At 34.3% G+C, this 20,795-nt stretch overlaps 1 protein-coding gene across 1 annotated transcript in view; it reads left to right on the plus strand.

Moving 5' to 3' along the window:
* Positions 1-20,795, plus strand: part of LOC107202466 — a 65,770-nt gene that overhangs the window by 32,032 nt on the left and 12,943 nt on the right. Inside the window, exons 8-14 of the mRNA XM_019005882.2 lie at positions 680-697; positions 2,396-2,443; positions 3,316-3,336; positions 7,312-7,338; positions 8,406-8,441; positions 8,646-8,690; positions 9,657-9,692. Coding sequence (XP_018861427.1) covers positions 680-697; positions 2,396-2,443; positions 3,316-3,336; positions 7,312-7,338; positions 8,406-8,441; positions 8,646-8,690; positions 9,657-9,692 — 231 coding nt within the window. The remainder of the gene's footprint in view (positions 1-679; positions 698-2,395; positions 2,444-3,315; positions 3,337-7,311; positions 7,339-8,405; positions 8,442-8,645; positions 8,691-9,656; positions 9,693-20,795) is intronic.

Here is a 20,795-nt window from a genome sequence, read left to right on the forward strand (position 1 = left end):
TTAAACACTATTCAGTACTCATCTAGTGTAGTTCATTTGCATTCCAATATTTTTTTATAGTATTTTCAAATATGTAACTGATAACAAAGCAAAACCAACAGAGTGGCAATTTCAGCTTCTATTCCATAAAGAATTTTCTTTCCAATGATGAAGACAGGTGAAGGCCTTTCAGCTCCTTAGCTACTTATTAGCTAGAGCTGAAATGAAATGAGGTGTAGCTATAAATCAGACCTCTGAAAGGATCCCAAATATCAGGATAAATTACCAGATGGATTAGAACTTTGGATCAGTCTTATGGAGAAAATGTTTTTGGGACTAAACTCTAAATCTTTGGGTCTTATCTGTGATTAAGACCTTATAGTTTTTTTAATATAATGCTGACAGTAAAAATAAAAAATAAAAAAAAAACAAAACAAGTAATAATGAATGTTCTAGAAGCTGTGAAGAGTCAGCCAAGGAATTAGAACATTCTCGTCATCACTGGCAGTCAACAGCAAACTGTATAAACTTTAGGAATTCAAATTCTGTGCATCCTTGCACAAGTAGAGGGAGCTAAGAACAAATGAGAACTGAGTCCAATAAAATACTTGAATGTTAAAAATAAAGGGGGAGAAAAGAGCATATTTTCTCTTCTTTCTGTGTCTAACTTTTACAATTTAACCCTTTTTGTCTTCTGCAGCCCAAGCAAAGCCAGCAAGTATGTGATTCTTACCTTAATCTGAAAAATTCCTGTAAAATTGTTGGATGTGTGTGTCTTTTTTAACATTTACATAAAGAAACATGCCCTTGGAAATTTCTAGTTTTGTTTGAAATTATAATGTCTTTATCTCCACGTCTTCCATTCCTTTCATTTAACATACTGTCTTGTAGTTGATATTTAAAAGTCCATTCGGCATAACCAGTTGCTTCAGTGCAGGAGCCAATTCATTCTACTTTTCCCATATCAAATGTCCCAAAACCAAAAATTTGTATAGGAGTTACAAGCTTTTTAAAAAACACTATTCAAAATTACCCAGGTTGGATAAATGTTCCTGCTAAGTTAAAAAAAGAAAAACAGAAATTTATTTGATGGCATCCTGAATTCTTCTCAGTCAAAAATTACTTAAGGAAGAGTCCATACCTTAACTTACCACACAGCCTAGTTATTAGTTTTCTATACCTTTCACACCTTCAGAATGCAAATTAAACTACAATAATAATAATAATTAAAACTGTCAATTAATTCTCCAAATAATTTAATGATCAAAACAATTCCAGATATGGGAAATGAATCGCTCCTCACTGAACCAATTTTTCATTCATGCTTCAAAAAAGTGTTTCCCGTTTGAAATTCTGTATGATGTCTTCATCTCAGCATTTCTCAACTTGTCTCCCCACTTCAAATCATAGTTACTAGGAGTTCAATTATTCATCTGAGTAGCAGAAAGGCTGAGGCATATTGCCCTTTTTTCAGAGGCCATTCATATTTTCAGCACTTTCCACTTTACAGCATGCTTTTGGGTCCTCATTTCTCAAATGAAAAGTGATGCACAGTTCTTGAGCTGTGGGAAACGTCACCTGGAAACAAGGCCAGCAGAGCTGTCCATTGATTCCACAGCCCTAAAATGTATTTTGGCCCCAGTTTCCATTGCATCTCTGCTGCTGTGCTATGAGATCAGTGGGGTGGGTTTTTTTCTAAGTCTTTCTAAGACTTTTCTTTGCTAGACCTATTTGGTAACAAAAAAAAAAAAAAAAAAAAAGAAGCTCCTTCAACTTTTCTATTTCCAGCAACATAACATAAATTATAACTTTTTCAATAGTAATTATGAAGTAGAAGGATGGGGGATGGGTAGGGAAGCAGGCATGGGGAGATGAGATGCATTTTCCACATCTAAATATAATTTATTCATATGTAATGGTATGTGTCCAAGACTTTGGGAATTCAGCTCAAGTAAATCTGAACCAAGAAGAAAGGATGAGTGATGGTTGCTGAGTTTACTCTGCAATCTCCTTTCCAATAATAAAAATTGAAAATAGATAACAATTACATTGAAAAAATTATAGGAGACCCTACTAAACTTAATTCTTCCTTAAGACACATGCATGACTCTTAGTGGCATTAATAGTAGCTATATTTGTGAAGCTATGTGCAGTACTAATGAACTTTGTTATTTTGTGGCAGATCCCTCAGTGGATAATCTTTTAATAACCATAAGCCATTTGTGGGTTTCTTTTTCAAAATAACAGCATGGAACAAGAGAAATAAAATGTTTAATCCTGAAAAACATGCATTCAATCCTTCTTATTAAAAAAAAAAAAAAAAACCAAAAAAAACCACAAAGGGAAAAAATCACAAGTGCAAAATATAATTTAGAAACATTATGGCAATTTTATTATGCTGTTGTTTTTTGTCTAGAGCATGAAGCAGTCAGACCTGAAAAAGACGTTCCCCTTACAAAACCTGGTAAGCACTCCTGCATTTTATTTTGCATATTTATTTTGAAAATGTTATTTAAAGAAGTAGTGAAATAAAATTGCATATGACAAATGCCAAAACCATGGCCCTGTGATCTATTTTGATGTATAGAATGGCCCTTACATGCCCTACCAAAAACTAAATAGCACAGTACATACTTGTAATGCTAGTCATCATTTTAAGATATAGATACATGTGTATATCAAAGGTCAAATTTCTGCTTCTGTAATTCCATTGATGTCAAAGGCATATGCCAGCAAAGAATTTGAACAGCTTTCTGAAACTGCCATCTTTAAATAGCTCCATTTTGCTAATAATTTGTGGGGATCTGCCTTTTATTTGGATTTCACAAAACTGTTAGACCCCCAGGATGAGCTATGCTATAATTTTCATCGATCACAGGTATCATATGATAACTTATTCAGGTCTTGATCTGTCACTATCCATCATCTGTGGTAAATGTCTCTGATATCATAGCTCATGCACAGTCTTACTTGCACAAGACAGAGCAAAATTGATGCTGGTATAAGAAGGAACATTGTTCAGCTTCACTCCGGACTATCATCACGGGTTTAAAAATGGCTGCTCCATGCTTCTTCATGAAAGGAAATAAGTGACGAATTAAATTTTTTATCATTAATATCAGTCATCCTTAATCCTAGCAAAACAATTACAATCTGTAAATGAGAACACCCTTAGTACTATCATTCATTATTAGATTGTTATTAATTACTGTGAGATTAGTAAAAATATGTTTTGATACACAGAAATATATAGAACAAATGAAGTCATTCTCTGCCATAATATTATGCTGAACCTGATTGCTTTGACCATTTTTCTTTCCTCTTTTTGCTTTCCAGTCAAACCAAAAAACACTGCAAGTACGTGTAATGACTTATTTCTTATGGAATAGAAACCTTTTTTCAGATGCATGTTCTCTCAATTTGCATTGTTGCAGTTTTGTCACGTTAGATAATGCTATTTTCTTGCTTATACTACAGATAATATTACTGTTACTTACAGTAATCTGCTTACTAACAGCCAAACACAACAAAATCAAGCATGTTTATAGTGCAATACTGTGAAGCTGGAAGATTCAAACTCCGCAATTTTTACTCCCTAGAAAATAATGTAAATTACACTGGTAGAAAAACTGATATTCTGCTGATTTTAGATGAATGTAGATGTATAATTTATATTTATGCAAATATCTTTATTGAAAATAAGAAAATAACATGTAGCATAACTGAATAAGACAACCTTTTCCTTACTTCTTTTACCATTTGGAAATTACTTACATCATTAATTCACTGAGCACATTGTTGGCCTTGCTCCCATAAAAGCTTTTTTATATAAAAAAAATTTAAAGAAGAGAAAGCAATATTTCCAATTTAGATTATTTTTAAGGAGGATTCAAAGGGAATTTGCCACATTGCAAAAACTTCCACTGAAGTAATGGGATGTACTTTTTAAGGTCATTTTTGGAAGGCTTCTGAACAGATGAAGAGTTCTGTGCTTATTGTGGCGAGTCATTATACATTACATATTGCAAAGCATGGTCAGACAAGAATCAGAGGGACGGTATTTGTACTTCATGCTTTGAATTGTGAAAATGCTGATGTATGGACTTTCACAGATGAATTAGTTGTTGCCTCTTTGCCACGGGGTCTGTGTTTTCTTTTTGGTGCTGTGCCTTGCACATCAAGACCAAACCATGTGTTATTTTGATGGGAAGTAAGCTGACGGCAAGGCAAAGCAAACTGATTCACTTCAACTTCCTAGACCAGTCATCTGTGCTAGGTGTTTAAAGTCAGAGAGGATGAATAGCTGCTCTTAAACACCTGTAGGAAACAGTGTTACTCTGAACCCCAGATGTAAAGCCAAAGTGTGAGCACAAGGCATCTGCAATGTGCCTACCCTGAAGGATCTCTTTCAGCCCTGAACAGCAGTGTTCCCTTTTCAAGTTATTATTGAAAAATTATTACTACCTGTGAAGTTGTCCATGGGCCTATTTCCATTTTTGCCAGTATTTTAAGAAAATTTTCCTCTATTTAATTCTATTATTCACTTTTTTCCAGTCTTGTTTTCACTGAATCTGTTCACTGACACGTAATGTCTTCTGCAGTGATTTATCTGAGAGACCCAGTAATGGCACTCACTTCTGTTAGAGGTTCATCACAGATTTAAGTGACATATTCCTTATGCTTTCAGCACAAAAATCACTGTCTACAATGCTTTTTTATCAAGAGCTATATTACCCTACTATTTTGTGAATATAAGGAGTAGCCAGGATATTTTCCCTTGATCTTTGCAGAGGGATGTTTGTACTACATTCTTGAGCTTATATTCTGCTGCTTTAAATTATTATAAAGGTTAACAGTGTCTTTAGAAAAACAGAAAAAGAAATAGAAAAAAGAAGGAAAAACTGTAACAAACAGACCTATGGTCATTTACAAAAGTTATTCTCTATACACTGCCACTTTTTGAACAAACCATGCTTGCATATATCTTGCTTAAGATTTTAAGCACCAGAGCTATCTATTTTAAATTGATTTTCTACATTTAAAGGAGAACACTTAGCTGGATCACTGCCTTCTTTATTTATAGAGGTCTATATAGCTTTGCTTCATGTATTTCTTAGCCAGGTGTACAGTGTACTTACCATAACATGAACGTAGCTATCATGTAATTCAGTATGAGATGCAGTAATGGACACAAAATACCCACTGATTTTGAAGTTCAGGTCCAGTGGGAATGTAAAATAAATTAATAAATTTATCCTCAGCTGAATTCATTCACACACTGTATCTTGCTCAGTCTTACTGTAAAAGCAAATGTGGTTGAAGTAGGTTAAGAAATTGGATCATTAGGGAATGCACATTAGGGAATTTCTGTATAAACAGAAAGACAAGGCTGAGTTTAAAAACTACCCAAATTAAGGACACATACAATTTCATAGTAGTAACTTGCTACCATGGTCTAACTTGGAAGGCAAGTATACACCACACAGACACTCACTGAATTTTAAAAGCAATTATTAAATTCATCTTCTTTTTCACTATTTCTGTTTTAGTGTACGGGAGGGTCTTTGGCAGCCATTGACCGTACATCAAACTTGGATGTGTAATGAAACAGAATTTGCTCCCTGCATACTGAATAAAGACTCACAGATTGTTTGACATTACCTTGAACAGAAAACAAAGCTGGTGGCAGATTTTACACATGAAGGAAAGCCAAACCGTGGTTTGCAGTCAAGAGGAGGAAGATGTAGGCTGATACTTTGAATAAAGACCCTAAGAACTGGCAAATTATATTCCCACTTAGGTTTATCATGAAAGCCCCATAATAGGGGTAATATGTTTCCCAATGCTCTCAGAGTTAGTGGAAGTTTGTTGATGCAATGAGAAAAGGGAATGGCCCTTACATTTCATGCAAGAGAGAATCAGACCAACTGCCCTTCAGGTCATCAGTCTTCCAGTGCCTGACTGTCTAAGGAAATCAAGTAATCCTCAGTTATGGTACATGCACATAACTGGGCCCATTCAGATCCCTCAGAGAGACATTCCCTCCATTAAGAAGTGAGAGCATGAAACTCTTTCCTAGATTTAGTACTTCAGAGAAAATCTTAGGTTTTTTTCTTCTGAAAATGGGAAAACCTGTTAATTATTCCATGGGTCACAATGCAGAAATATATCGTTTTTCAGAAGCTATAAGCAAGATCATAAGCAAAAAGGTAAATATTAAAGGACTTTAGCATGTTAGCATTTAATAGCAGCAAAACTGGCCTTTGTTGAATGCCTGTGGTGCCTAACCATTCAGCACTGACATTTACAGGTCTCCTTATGGGCCAAGACTTGAGTAAAAGTTTCCTGGGATGTGTTAGGGAAAATGATGCTTAATTACTCAGCCTTCCTCTTGAAAAGCATTGACTGAAACATTTTTACCTTGGTGTGAGCTCGCGTTCATCTGAAGCCAAAACTCAGCAGGAAGAAAGTACAGAGATAACTCAGTCAAAGGAATATCCTTAAATGCTTTGTGATCTTATTCCTTTTTTGTCCTGCTCTAAGTTCTAAGAACAGAGGCTTTGCTTGGGTAGCAAGGTCATTATTTTTCTTTCAAACTGTATTCTTACCTAAAACTGGAACTAATGAAGTAGTGATGGGTAAAAAATTCTTGGGTTCAAAATGACAATGTAATTAATTTCTTTGATTTAAAATGAGTGATGATGACTTACACCAGAGAATTTCTATCCATTGGATTGACCAATTTTCATCAATTATTTTGGGTATTATATTAACACTGGTATATACACTTCTCTTGTGCTAGGTGGTGTGGAAAGATGTAGTCAAAATCTCTCAAGAGATTTAATTCTTAAAAGGCAAACTGCTAGTGTGGGAGAAACACTTAGGGGTCAATGCCAGCTATTCAAGGTCAGGGTCAGTCTTTGGCTGGGAGGTGTAGACAATAAGAGAGGTAACAATTAAACTGAATACATTTTTTGGAAAATAGCACAGAGAGCTATAACCTTGAAGGCACACTTAAAAATAAGTCTGTTTAAATATTTGCTTGCTGGAAAGCTTTGATTAGCACAGTGTTTGCATTTGCAGGAATCATTGCATGCTGGATTATAATACTTCAAAGAGTGAGACTCTTAGCTTTCAGTGTGAAATTCTACATACACGCCCATTGTTAAGGCACATTTGTTTGTAAATTAATACCCTGCAGAAAAGTTGCAGATGAAAGAGAAGGTCTGTTTAAATGGTTGCTTGCCTTGAAAAAACATGGTACTGAAATTCTTGTTCTTTTGCTTCCCTTCCCCACCCCCTTTCTCTTCATTATTGGTTATTTTCCTGGAGAGCCAACAGCTGAAATCCCAACATCAGGTAAATATTACATTTTTCTAGTATGCCTCATGGAAAGAACTAATGAACATAGCAGTGTTGATTAATGCATGTTGCTCATCAGCAAGGAACAGGGATAATGTAAAGCAGCATGGGTGAGTGGCAGCATTGCAGCTACGCAGGTCTCTGCCATAGGCTCTTCTTTTCATCTGATTATGTGATTTTCATTTTCACTGTTCACCTTCTGCAGCATGTTTTGGTGAGCTAGACACATGTGATCCTCACTGAAAGAGCTGGTGTGAGTCAGGTGACACAGTCACCAGAGGACGCTGAAGAAAGCGTTATTACTAGTGGTTGGACAATGCAAAGTGCAAATGAACCTTTTGAAGGCAGCCAGCAATTTTTCTGCTGTAGTCAACAGGGAATACTGAAATGGTCTCAGGAGCCCAAAGTGATATACTTTGCTTAATTTCAATCTGCCTTGTTGAATGGAGTCACAGACCAAATGCATTTGCAGCTGGGGAAAAAGGATGTGGGAAAGGAAACAGCACATGCTCTAAGTGAATGTAGAGTAAGAAAAACACCCTTCAATAAAATAAAAAAACCACAATCTATTGCTGCAGAACTTCTGAATGGTCACATATGATAATTCTAAAAGTCCATCTAGCTCCATATCCTGTGAATTTTTGTTTGTTTAATTTCAGATGTTTGAGTTTACCCTGGGAAAAAGCACAAGAAGCTATCAATAGTCAGAGTCCTTCCCTAGTGTATTTTAGCCACAAATAAATAGGTAAATCTGGCAGTAGTTAGGGAATTACAGAATTCAAATGATAAAGCCTTTATCAGGATTTTCTAAACTACTCTGCAACCAGAATTATTCAAACAATTTCTAGCTCTACACAAAGCCCAGAAGTGCTACTGGTGCTAAGTGTAGCAGGCAATGCTGCAATACTACAGACACTGTAAACATGCCAGGAGAAACATTTACCCCAGTAATTCTTCCAGGGAAATTACCAGGGAGAGAATCTTTGTGCAATGTGCCTATTGAAAAAGAGCCCTGCATTTCTGATGCCTGTCACTTAATGTTATTTCTTTGCAAATCTTTCTAGCCACAAAAAAACCAAAGACAACTAAGGAAAAAGAAGGTAGGAATTTACTCCATGTGTTCATATATATGTAGAAAATCACAATAAAAATACTATGAGATTGAAAATTTGCATATATTGTTGTTTGAGACAAACTTTAAAATATCTGTGTTAATTCTAAAATAATTTTAGTTGAAAACTCTAGGTAAAATCTATTCAACAGTCAGTTTACCAAACTTTAACTGTGCTACTTTTTCTTTGTAGAAAAACCAACTGAGAAGAAACAGCTGAAAGATGAAAAAACTAAAGGTAATAAAGGGATTAAAAGCTCTGCAAACAGCAATAAAAATCCAAACATTCAGGTCTGGGGATTTTTATGGGATTAGAAAGAGGAGTTTTTTAGTCTTTCTACATACATGCAAGTAAGCCAAAACGATGGAATCGTGCATAAATCCCCAGTAATTGAATGTCTGGTGCTTCCTTTGCATATGGGTGTCAAGGATCCATCAGCACATCCAATCTGGCTGCAGCGGTGCCCTCCCTGTGACCCTCCCTGGCTGGCACAGCAGTGACCTGTGCAGCCCCCAGCTCCAGAGCCGAGGATTAGCAGTCCCCGCTCAGTCTGCTCTTGTGCTCCCTACTGAGACAGTGCAAAGTTCATCTCCACAGCTTGTCTGATGCCTTAGGTCACCAGCTTCATGCTGTAAAATAACTACACTGATAACGAGAAGCATTCTTTTTCCTACACAAGACAGACTTCATGATCCCCCATATTCTGTCTAACCTCTTGTACACAGCACTGCCTTGATTGTTTTCTCACAGTAATATGCAAATGGAGAAATGGTTTATGCTATACCTCTAAAGATAATTAATAGCAATAAATTACAGTATTTTATTAATTGATTGAAGACCAATATCTTCTCTACATTGGTTAAATGCAGTGACTTGTGTATAAAATTTGTATATTGAAATCCTGAACCTCAAATGATAACAGCATCACTGGTACAAGTTCACTAAACTACTGTCTAGAAGAAGTTTCTTAGATGGTTTTGCTGGACAGAAAAATTATCTGTTTAAATTATTATTTATTATTATTTATCTGTTTAAATTATTCACTAGGAGAGCCAGGCTTAAAAAAAAAATCTGGTTTATAGAAATCCCTGGCTGAGATATGATTCCAAGAAACAAATATTTCTTATTGAAATTTATTTCAGTATTTTGACCTGAAACTGTAGATTAATTTATTATCTATGTTTTTTTAATGTGTCCCACCAGTAAAAGAAGATCCACGACATCAAAACTTGACATCAGGTACATGATTTTCCTTTATTGTAAAGGATTCAGGCAAGTTCTGGTTTGTAGTTTGGTTTTGTTTGGTTTGTTTTGGGTATTTTGTTTTTTTAAGGGAGATCACACTTACAGTATTTTTGCATTTCTAATTCAAGTCTATGGGACAAGATGTGAGACAAGCCAGGCAAATCAAATCCATAAATCTTGTTCCTGTGAAGAATGAATTGCTGACGTGGTACTGCTTTACCACCTTCCTAAATTTTTAAATGTATATTCAACTGATTACTTTATAAAACAAGAGGTCTGTAATTAATTTGGAAGCACGGTATTTAAACAAATATTTTCTCCTCATAGAAGAATTATTATTTCCTATAACAAAGTCACATAGGGAGGAATGTGTTCAATTTGTTTTCTCTCACATTAATAAATATTGTCTTCCATCACAGTCTGCCCTAACTCCACTCCAGCAAAAATGGTGAATAAAGATGGGCATCTCAGGAGAAAATCTCCCTCCATTGTGTAATCATGTTACTAGTTTACAGCAAAAGAAAATGCATATTCCAGATTCTTGACTCTAAGTTAAATTAATAGCTATGAATTCAAAGGAACTGCATTATTTCATGACAGACAAGGATCAAAGTCTTTAATCTCACCTGAGGTCTAACTGGTTTACACAAAAAATATGAACTACATGTGAATATGGTTCCTCCTAATGCAACTTTGTAGTCTTAACCTACTGAGGAAAGTATTTCACTTCTAATAATCCAGATTATTTTGTTGTACATGCTTTTTTCACCTCTTTACTGTAAGCAGAATGATTTGGAGTCCTACATCCATGATACAAAAGGTGTAATATATGTGCAGTTATATGTATCTATTTATTTAGAAATATATATTTATCCATATATAGAAACTTTAAACCACAGAATGAAAAAAAGGTACTTAAGTATATAACAAGTGCAGAAAATCTGTTTTCAAGAGAAAATACAAATTAAATCCTAAGATATAACTTGGATTTGTTACCACGTGTATTATACGAAAGTATTAACACACATGGCTTACTTTGTTTTATAAAGGCAACTACATTTACATAAAAGAGCAGCTTGGATTTTTTTAATCTTGTTTTCTTTAATCAGGAACACAGAGATATGGAGTCAGATATAGACTTTAATTCCCCTTGATTATTATGTTATCAACTGACAGATACAGAAGGTAGAATCCATGCTGTCAAAAATTTATTGCTATTTAATTAACACAGATTTTTTTATAGATCAGGAAGTGCTAATCATAATATACAACGAGTACAGTAAACTAAAGATTTTGCCATGACAGAAAACAATTCTCCTATGCATCAAAATCCCAAATTTAGAGTAAAACAAGATTGTACTAAAAACTTTCTCTCCCTGGACTTTCTCCTGACCACCACCCTCCCACAAATTTTATATCATTCAAAAACTGTGTTTCTGTGGCTTTCATTTACATAAATTAATATGATTGTTTAATTTAATTGTACATTATCACTGGGTAATTATTCTTGACTGGATGTTTCTCAGATCATAAGCAGCTCTGTGCAAAATCAGTTCTTCATAACTGGTTTTGCAAACAAAACCTACAATGTAAGGGTTTTCAAAATATTTTTTGTCCTCTGAAAAGAATAATTAGCTTTCAGACAATGGATGAAAGGTATCCAGAAGAACATCATTGTTTTTATTTATTTGCTCATATTGAGAATTTTAAAATTTAGATCAAGTCCCAGGTCATGTGTACTTGAATTGGAACTTGAAAACTTTTGCCTATTCTGTATGCAGATAAAGCCAGTAGTTTTTTCCCAGTGCACTGAATACTAATATTTTTTTTCTGATAAATGGAAATAGAAAAGTATTTACATATTCTAAATTAATGTAAAACTTTGAATACTAAATCTTCATTCAGCCTTCAAAAGCTGAATAGATTCCCATGTACTTAGATTTTACTCAGAACTTTTCAACCTTTCCGTCATATTAAAAAGCAGATTCACAGAAGAATAAGTGATTTTGAAATCTGTATATAGCTGCAATTTTAGCATGCTCCACATTTGAACAGAATTTTAAGCACTATTTTACCTTTCATAAATAATGGTGCTATGTGCAGTAGACACTAAATTTCACTCTCCTGTAGATCTGCACACAACAAATAAATGCTTCCCTCTTCTTTTTCCTCTCCTAATTGCCAAAGTTGACACCCTGTACTGAGACTGAAATTTGCCAACAGAAAAAAAAAACCAAAAACCAAAAAAAAACCAAAACAAACAAACCCCCAAAAAATTAAAAAAACAAAAAACAAAACAAACAAACAGGAATTCTGTGAACTCCATATTTACTTCCATCTTATAACAAATGTATTTGGAAGCACACAGAAGTAATTTCTTTGACTCTTGAAATGAAATTTAAGGAGTGTACACATTCAGTTCTCTAGTGAGTATTATCTATTGTATTTTTTGTATGAACAGCTGTACTTATACACGTTCTAGCTTGTTTCAAGGCTCATATCAGAGAAAGAAAATCTAAATAGATCAAAAGTTGATTATATTTATTCTCATTACCTTCCAACTGCCCTCTTGGATGAAAACTCTGGAACCAATGCACATAGCATTTATAATAGAGTTAGTTGAAGGGGCTGACGTTTTTACTGCCCACAGATGTGCAAGTGTGCCAGAAATAAAGACAGCCTGTGTTGCAAGAGCACGAAAATGAGAATAAATGAAACTTATACTATTCTTATACATATTTTTTTTTTAATTAAAGTGTGGATTATTCTCAAGGTCAAGTGAAGCCATACCACTCATAACTTCCTTGTAAATAGATGTGTCCTAAACAGAGTTACATAATTTGTGCATCTACCCTCATACATTATTAGAAGTTTGAAACTTTTTTTGATGTGGGAACTGTTATGCCCACTGTTTAGTTAAAGAACTTGTACTTCCTTGAAAACTGAAATTAACATTAAGCAGAGTTGGAACACTGCTTATATGAACGTACTATGCAAGAACTTGTGTGGAAGGAAAAGCTAGATTTTTCATCTACTTCTGCAGTGATAGAGATTCTCAAATACAATACCAATTCTCAAATATTTTTTAGCATAAAGAGCAATATTTAATTATATTATCAATATATGTTCAATGCCACATTAATCACCGCATGAAAACCTCAAAAACTACAGGGAGTGAATTCATTATATGTCTTTTAAGCCTGTGGGGATTGGTTTATTACTGGGGTTGTTTTAGCGCTTTGCACTTTCTGTGTAGTAATATATTTTTCAAAGCAAAGATGATTTTTTTTTTAAAAAATAAAGCAGAAAGTTTTATTTGATGTGAGATTTGATATGGCAGCCACTTGGGAGACTATGAAGGAGATTTCATCAGTGCTAAGGGGATGTAAACTTGTCAGCAGGGCAATGTATGGGATTTTTCCCATATGTAAATATTTTGAAAGAGAGTAAGACTACTTCATTTTTTCCTTGGTTCTGGAGCATTTGAAGACTTTAGAGTAAAATATGATCTTTTTCATTGTTCTGAAGTAGCAAGTTTTGTCAATTTCATTAAGCACAAACATTGTTTAAATTCTATAATATAGAAGCATTGAATGACTTTTTAAAATATTGCACAATAGTCAAAAGAGAAGGCAAGAACTTCATCTCTGCAGTGCAGGTATCTCTCATTTATAGAGAGGTGATGAACCTGCAGATACTCTATTTTCTGCTCTCCTTGCAACCCAGCCTGTGTTTCTCAGATGTATGATGCTTCTGGTATACTCTCAGCAGTTTCTTCCAGAAATTCAGCTGCATAAAATTATACTGACTAGAATTTTCTCACCAGAATTCAGCAGTAATCACTAATATTTATTGTGTTGTTTTCTGGACATAACAAAGTCTGCTGTTTTCTAGAATACCATTAGAAGGAACTGACATTCTGAGAAGTTTCAGAATTTATTGTAAAAGATCTGTTCTTATTTATTCACAAGACCTGTGTCTGTTCAGGTTATTCTCATTAAGATTTTCTGGGGCGTTCATCTCACTCCAGTACAAGAACTCAGCATGAGAACAGGATGAACTGTGCACTAAAGCTGCTTGCAGGAGAGCCCATGCAGAACATCCCCTATTCAGTGCAAGTACTGGAATGTTTCAACATTTCATGTTGGTCAAAATTATAAGGACCAAGCCTGTATATGCAGGCTTTCCAGCAACATGTTAGTCATTCCATTATTCTGAAGTCGACTCTAAATCAAATACTTGGAGACTAAATCTTATCAGGCTCGTCTAAATGAAGGCTTGGAGGAATACTTCCCTGTTAGAAGATACATATTTTTAAAAAGCACAGTTAACCAATGCTAAATGCTGGAGTGGTCATTTATTAAGAACTAAAGTGACCTTGATTTAATTTTGTTTAACCTACTGTGAAATTTTTACTGAGGCCACTTTAATTCTGAATAAGCATCTACACAACATTTTAAATGGACTAATTAATCTCTTTTTAATTTACCTTGAATTAATCTTGCTGATTGTTTCTATGTAGAAAAGACATCCAAGTGGGAAATTTCAGCCATATTCTAGTAACTAGGTAAAATGAAAACTTTAGGATCTGTCCTGAAACTGATTAAATGTCATTGTAAAATTTCTGATAGATTGTTATAAGTTTTGAAACTCAAAATCTGTAAAAACACACAAAAAGGAGAACAAAATATCAGGTTTTAAGTTAATAATGTGTTTATAAATAGCCTCTCAGCATAGTGATATTATAATTTAAATTATGAGTTCTGGAGATTCTATTTAAATGCCTAAAGGTTTAAGTTCTATTTTTCAAAACAAAAAACGTCACAGTGGGAATCTACAAGCACTTTGGGTTCATGACATTTCTTCTACAGGAGATACTTCAACATCTATCCCTATCTAACTCTAAATTAATCTTTTTTACTTTTGGCTATATTTGGTAATTTAATTACCTTAATTTGAGTTTATTTGTTGTCCAGATATGTTTACAATTGGGAATTCTGACATTGAATCTCAATCATCTTTGCCTTATGACAAGAGTTATTTGGAATCAGTTTAAAGGCCACCTACCCAGAAAGCAGTCATAAGTTTTCACAGCTATCAACACAGTGAAAAAAGAAGGGGTGATTCAGTTTAGTTTAACAACTAAATTCAGTTTAGTGTAATAACAAAATATTAGCTATATATTAATAACACTCAAACATTATTAGCTATTGAGAGCTTTTGATTATTATGCAAACCTGAGCTGTGCCACAACCATGAACATGCTATAGAGATTCCATTGAGAGGATCTTATTAAAATCTGTAAGGGATAAATCCTGAAGATCAATGAGCAGAATGAGTCCTTGCCAATCAAATCCCAGTTTAAAATACAAGGTCAGAGCCAAAACATTATTTTAGAAGATTCTGGTGTCCAAAGCAGTCTGTCAAAGAGGTTCCATAAAGCTTAAGGTTTATATAAGACACATTACTGCGCAAGCACAGATTTTTTTGCATCCTACATCCCTGGTTTTGGAAGAGGGAAAACTGCTGAAGTAGTGCTCAGTTCCTACAAAAACTTCCTTAGGATCCAGAAACATGATTAACAATCCCTGTCTGCCAGAGACATGTTTTGAGTACATCCAAGCCATCTCCATCAGGCCCTTGACAAAATGCAGCTGTAGGTACTTTGCTTTGAAAATGGTAGAGACAATGGTTGTTCCTTTATACCTTTGTAGTTATTGTGTAGTCTCTAAGGAGTTAGAATGATATTCTTTCAAAGCCCTCTTCAATAGAAAGACTCAGCTCTATAGGTCCTATTTTCCAGGGGGGCACTCGGGTCTCCGAGTTACAAAATAATGTAAGTGGAGTGCAAGCTGCTTGTTCCTCTCTGTTTTGCACAATTCCAGATCTGTCAATACAAGTCATTGGTATCAGAGGCATATAGACATCTATTTGACAGGTCTGTTTCTGTTTCAGAAACCTCTTTCAGTAAAATTCTTCAAAATGTTTAACAGGTAAAATAATTGCGGACTAATTTTTATGCTCCCAGGCACAAAGAGTAATGCATGGAGATGGCTCATGTGCCTCATGCATATGCACAGCACCAGGTTTAACATCCAGAGAGCTCTGCAGTTTACAGCAGAGAGGTATTTCCTGCTGTCATTGAATATCTGCCTTGTGAACATGACTTCAAATGTAGGCACTGGTACTCAACCTAAACCTTGCTCAAGGTGCCTGAAGTCCACCCTAAGTCTTGGTCTACAAACATTATTAGACCTCTCTGACTACACTTGACAATGTGCCCTAGGAGTTTGGAGTGGTTTTCTATGTCAAAAGAGGATGGAAAAAGTTATACCAGAGAATAAGAGAAAACTCATAGAGAGAAATCTCAGAAATAAAGGATATTTCAAAAAAAAATAATTGGAGGATAAGAAAAAGTTAAAAATGCTAAAAGGTAATCAAAAGCTGGTTCTTTTTTACAATTAACTCATTAATTGATTCCTTCTTATGTTAATCCCAAAATTTATTTGTCTAGTAAAGTATTAAAGAAACATATATGTTTTCTATAAATGCACAACAGATTGGTGTAACTAAATATACAAGGGCTACAGCCTATGGGAAAAGAAAAAATACTATGAAAAAATGTATTATTTAGAACACTGGTTTAGGCCAAGTAGAGAGAGTCTGTTTTGCCTAAATTTGAAAAATGAATTCTATTAGTAATGTTATTTATGCCTGTTGAACAATGAGTTCATTTTTTTCCCCTTAACTGGGTCAAAAAATTTTTCTAAAACTAAACTAAATGGCTGCAAACACTTGTAAATATATATTACATTATTATATTATAATATCTTGGAAATTTATTCCACGATAAATGAAGAAATAATATATCTGTATAAGGCTCTGAATGATTTTACCACAAACAAAACATAAATGTCTAGTATCTTAGTGAACATTGTTATGTTCATTTTGCCCTTTAGTTTGACTGGCATATCTTCTTAAATCACATTGCAAGAGAAGAGGAAAAAAGTACATATTATGTATTCCCATGACATGCTTTGTGGAAGTAAAGTTATATACAAAATGTAATTCTTCAGCAGCTTTCTGAGTCAGAGATTATTTATCTTTGTTTCAGATAAATGGCCATTTCTTCAAATCCTTCTTCAGCTTTAGGAAAGTAATTGCTGTCATATTTTTTTCATCAGCATAGGTTTTGTTTTTAAAAAATTATCAGCTAAAAGCAGGCATCCTGATATTGGAGTGAGTTCATGTCTCCAGACTATCATCAGTATAGTGAAATCCAGTGGAAAAATCCTAATTATGTGATACAATTTTTTTACATTGTGTTATACAATTTTTTTAATCAGTGGCAGCAGATGTTGTGAAATATTTTAAGAAACCAGTCTATTGAGTTCCTGCAGCTTCTTCCTGTCTTTCCTTATTCCCAGAATTGTGCAAATTCAGGGTGAAGAAGACATTCTAATTTAGCTCCATTTTTTCATTGTAAGTAGCACACAGGCACACATCTGATATTTTCTAATGTTAAGCACTTAGAAAAGAGCATATTTGCTCCATGGTAAATCAGAAATGAACTTCTCTAATGGGTTACTCATCCCTTCAGAATCTGAATTACTTCCCTTTTATGCTTTATGTCACATAGCTAGAGCTAAATCCAGAAGGTAGAGCCTCAAGTGCCTGTTCTTAATCTGGGTGAATTTGGTTCTACCAGGGTTTGCCAGCAGCTCAAGTTTATCAGAGAGTTCAACACTGACATTTCAAAAATCCTTTACTGGTGTTTATTGTCATAAAAGAAGTCCTGCTGTTCCCAGCAGAGGAGTTCTCATTGAGGAAGACAAGTGTGTGAACATAATGCTAGACAAAACCCCAAAATCCCCAAACCTTTACTTAATAAGGATTTCAGTTAGAATGATAACTGAAATGAAGAAATCACTTGCATCATTCAAGCACTAGCATCCCTTCCCTTGGCTGCTTATCCACCTTATCATATACTGTTTCCCTTCTCTCCCTTCTCCTCCCCTTCTTTCTCTATCCCATGCCTTTACAGCAAAATAAATCTATGGTATTAACTTCCTGTTACTTTGTATCCATTCTTACTAACATAAAAGAATTCCTGATTACTTATTCCTTCTTCTTCTTCTTTGGTTTTATCCTTTTTTGTGTATACCAATGTGTTTGTATGTAAAATTTAAACCAGGTGAATGACAGTTATTTAGAAGCAATGATTTTCTTGTGATACACTGAAATTACAGTAGTTGAATGTACTGGACATAGGAATAAGTTGACAATGTCATGTCAACGTCCCTAAATTTCATGACCAGCACACAGTGTGTTCTACCATGACACTGTCAGAATTGAATTGCTATTGCCAGAGAATCCAATTCAATTTTGCTGCCCACCAAAACCACTGTAGCCTCCTGTAATTACTACTGCACTGAGAAAAAAATTCAATAACTTCTGGTCTCTCTTATATATAATTTTTTTAATGATTCATCCATTTGCTCCTATGTTTCAGTAATAAAACAAATCATGCCGGTACTGGACTCCTTTGAAAACTCAATGCTAGCAAAATTGTAAAGCCTGTGTGCTCTGATTATTGCTATGCTTTGTTGGAAGTGTCTGCATTACCACATATGTGTTGCACTGTTACATCTTGCATGATTTTACTGTCTAACAAATAGAATTTTTTTAATGACTTTCGGGGGAATGTCACATTGAGGATGTTCACACATTTATCCATGAATTTCGTGGTTTGTATGCAGTGACCATAACATGGAACGTAACAATATTCCATAAATATACATTTATGGAATAATGCTTATTTATCCATTTAACCTTCTTACTAGACAATGCAAGAGCCAGTTAACAAAATACATAATCTTTTCCTTAAATGGTTGTTAGATGTAATCTACCACACTCAAGCTAAAAGACAGAAATAATAAATTTCACCTTCTGTTGCAGAACTGATTTTCTTAGAATAAAGATCACATTCAATGGGCTTGGTTGTTTTGTTTCAAAAAGAGCACTGACTTTGACAAGTGACAGATATAACTGTTCTTAACCAGTTCTATTCCTTTAATCTTATATATATTTTTACTGTGGTGATATTTTCGCATTTAATGATATTAACTATAATGAGCGTGCCCTCTTAGTGCTATTGATTTGACACATTTCCATCATATTTTATACTAAGAAAGTGTTATTAGGGACATGTACTACTGACTTTGTACTGATACTATTTTTTTCTATGTTAAAACACTGATAAAGGCTGATTTCTTTTGTGTATTCAGCAAAATCTGGGGGCAAATTGGGACTGCAGACACTCACATGGAGCAATCTTCTGGGTGGTCTTTTTCTCACTGTTGAGAATTATTTTGAGAAAAGGCATATTGACTCTTGTAAAATATATGTATTTTACCTTCTCCAGACCTTTCTGGGGAAGTGCCCCAATGCCTGAAAAATAACTGTTAAGGAGAATCTGAATTCTCATGGCTGTAATAACTATGTTATTTCTAGTGTTTAATTCTGCTACTCAAACATCTCTAGCCCTTTTTCTTTTAATAACTTATTATCTGACAGACCCCTTGATAAAATGGATATGAGAACTTGGATGGTCTTTGCAAAGATATGTAATTAATTGCATTGCAACACAGACACTTTGAAAGTAGCTTTGAGAGTTACTTTCCAAACATTCTTAATTTTCTTTTGTTGCTCAAGACACAAAATAAGACACAAAGGAAGTGTCTTCATGGCATAATTGCTCTATTTTCCCTGTCTATGCATTGTCTATACAATGCTAGAAAAATGTCATTTGAAGAGGATGTTTTTAGATATATGGAATAAACTTAAAGTGGTGGTGGTATTTGTTGTTTATTTGTAATGGACATATAAATCTTTTCTCCTTTTTCCCATCCTTCCCACTAAGCATTGTAGTTTCTGAGAATGAGAGTAGTATGACTGTACTGCATGAAGAGTACATAAAGAAACATGAACAGACTGTACAACGTAAGGAGTTGAAAATAATTTACTGAAAAATAAATAATTTAATTTTTGACCCAAACATGTTGTTTTGAATAGCAAGTATCTATGGGCCATGTTGTGAACTTAAGAAAACAGTTTGTGGTCTCCTGCAGAGACCCTCAGCCTTCAACTTTTCTATTGAATAAATAAGATGTAATTAAATGTCAGTTGCACAGGGCCACTAAGCACAAAGACTTACATTCTTCTTTTTAGCAAGTGTGAAGGCAAAAATTTGTGATATTTATAAAAGATTCTCTTCCACGTGATTTCCCTTCCCCATCTGCCCTGTGTTTTGTCTGGTCACTTTGTCATACTGTAATGTTACTGAAACATTACATAACAGGGCAGAAATTGACAGGAAGAGAAGAGCAAGGGAGGAAGTACTTGCTTCAATTCCTGATGTTTTAGCAAGTGAAAAAATCTTTGGCTACCAAATCGTTCAAAGGAATTTTTTTGCTGTTGTGTGGTTCAGTTTTAATTGCTGAAATTTGTTTGCACTTCAGGTGCATTCCTGAGCAGCAGTCACAAGTAAATGAGTGTAGTTGTTAAAATTTTCTTTTATTTGTAATTGCTTACCAAATAGTAGTTTCTTATGCTATGATTGTCTGAATTTTTGTGGCTTTTGAATTGCTATTTCTATTATGACAGCCTCTGAGTGAAGAAGTTGGATTCAAACTGGAAAACATTTGTCACGTATTCCTTGTAATTTTCCCTTAATAACCAAACTGTTATTGCTTATTGTTTTCTTTTTAACAAATATTCAGTTTGGTGACTTGTGTTAAAAACAGCTATCTGAGCCTTATAGAAAGAAGACTTACTCATTGTAATACATAAATGGGAATAACTTGATATTCTTTAGGATTATTAAATTTTATTATAGGATGCTTTCCTCCTTTCTGCTAAAGAGCTGAAAACACCAGGATGGTGTTCTTGCAATATTCCTCACATTTCTTGAAACCAGCCTGGAAAAATTACTTTAAGGAATACTTTTTCTTTTTCTTTTTCTTTTTCTTTTTCTTTTTCTTTTTCTTTTTCTTTTTCTTTTTCTTTTTCTTTTTCTTTTTCTTTTTCTTTTTCTTT

The sequence above is a fragment of the Parus major genome, chromosome 3 (genome assembly GCF_001522545.3).
Source record: "Parus major isolate Abel chromosome 3, Parus_major1.1, whole genome shotgun sequence".
Classification (NCBI taxonomy): domain Eukaryota; kingdom Metazoa; phylum Chordata; class Aves; order Passeriformes; family Paridae; genus Parus; species Parus major.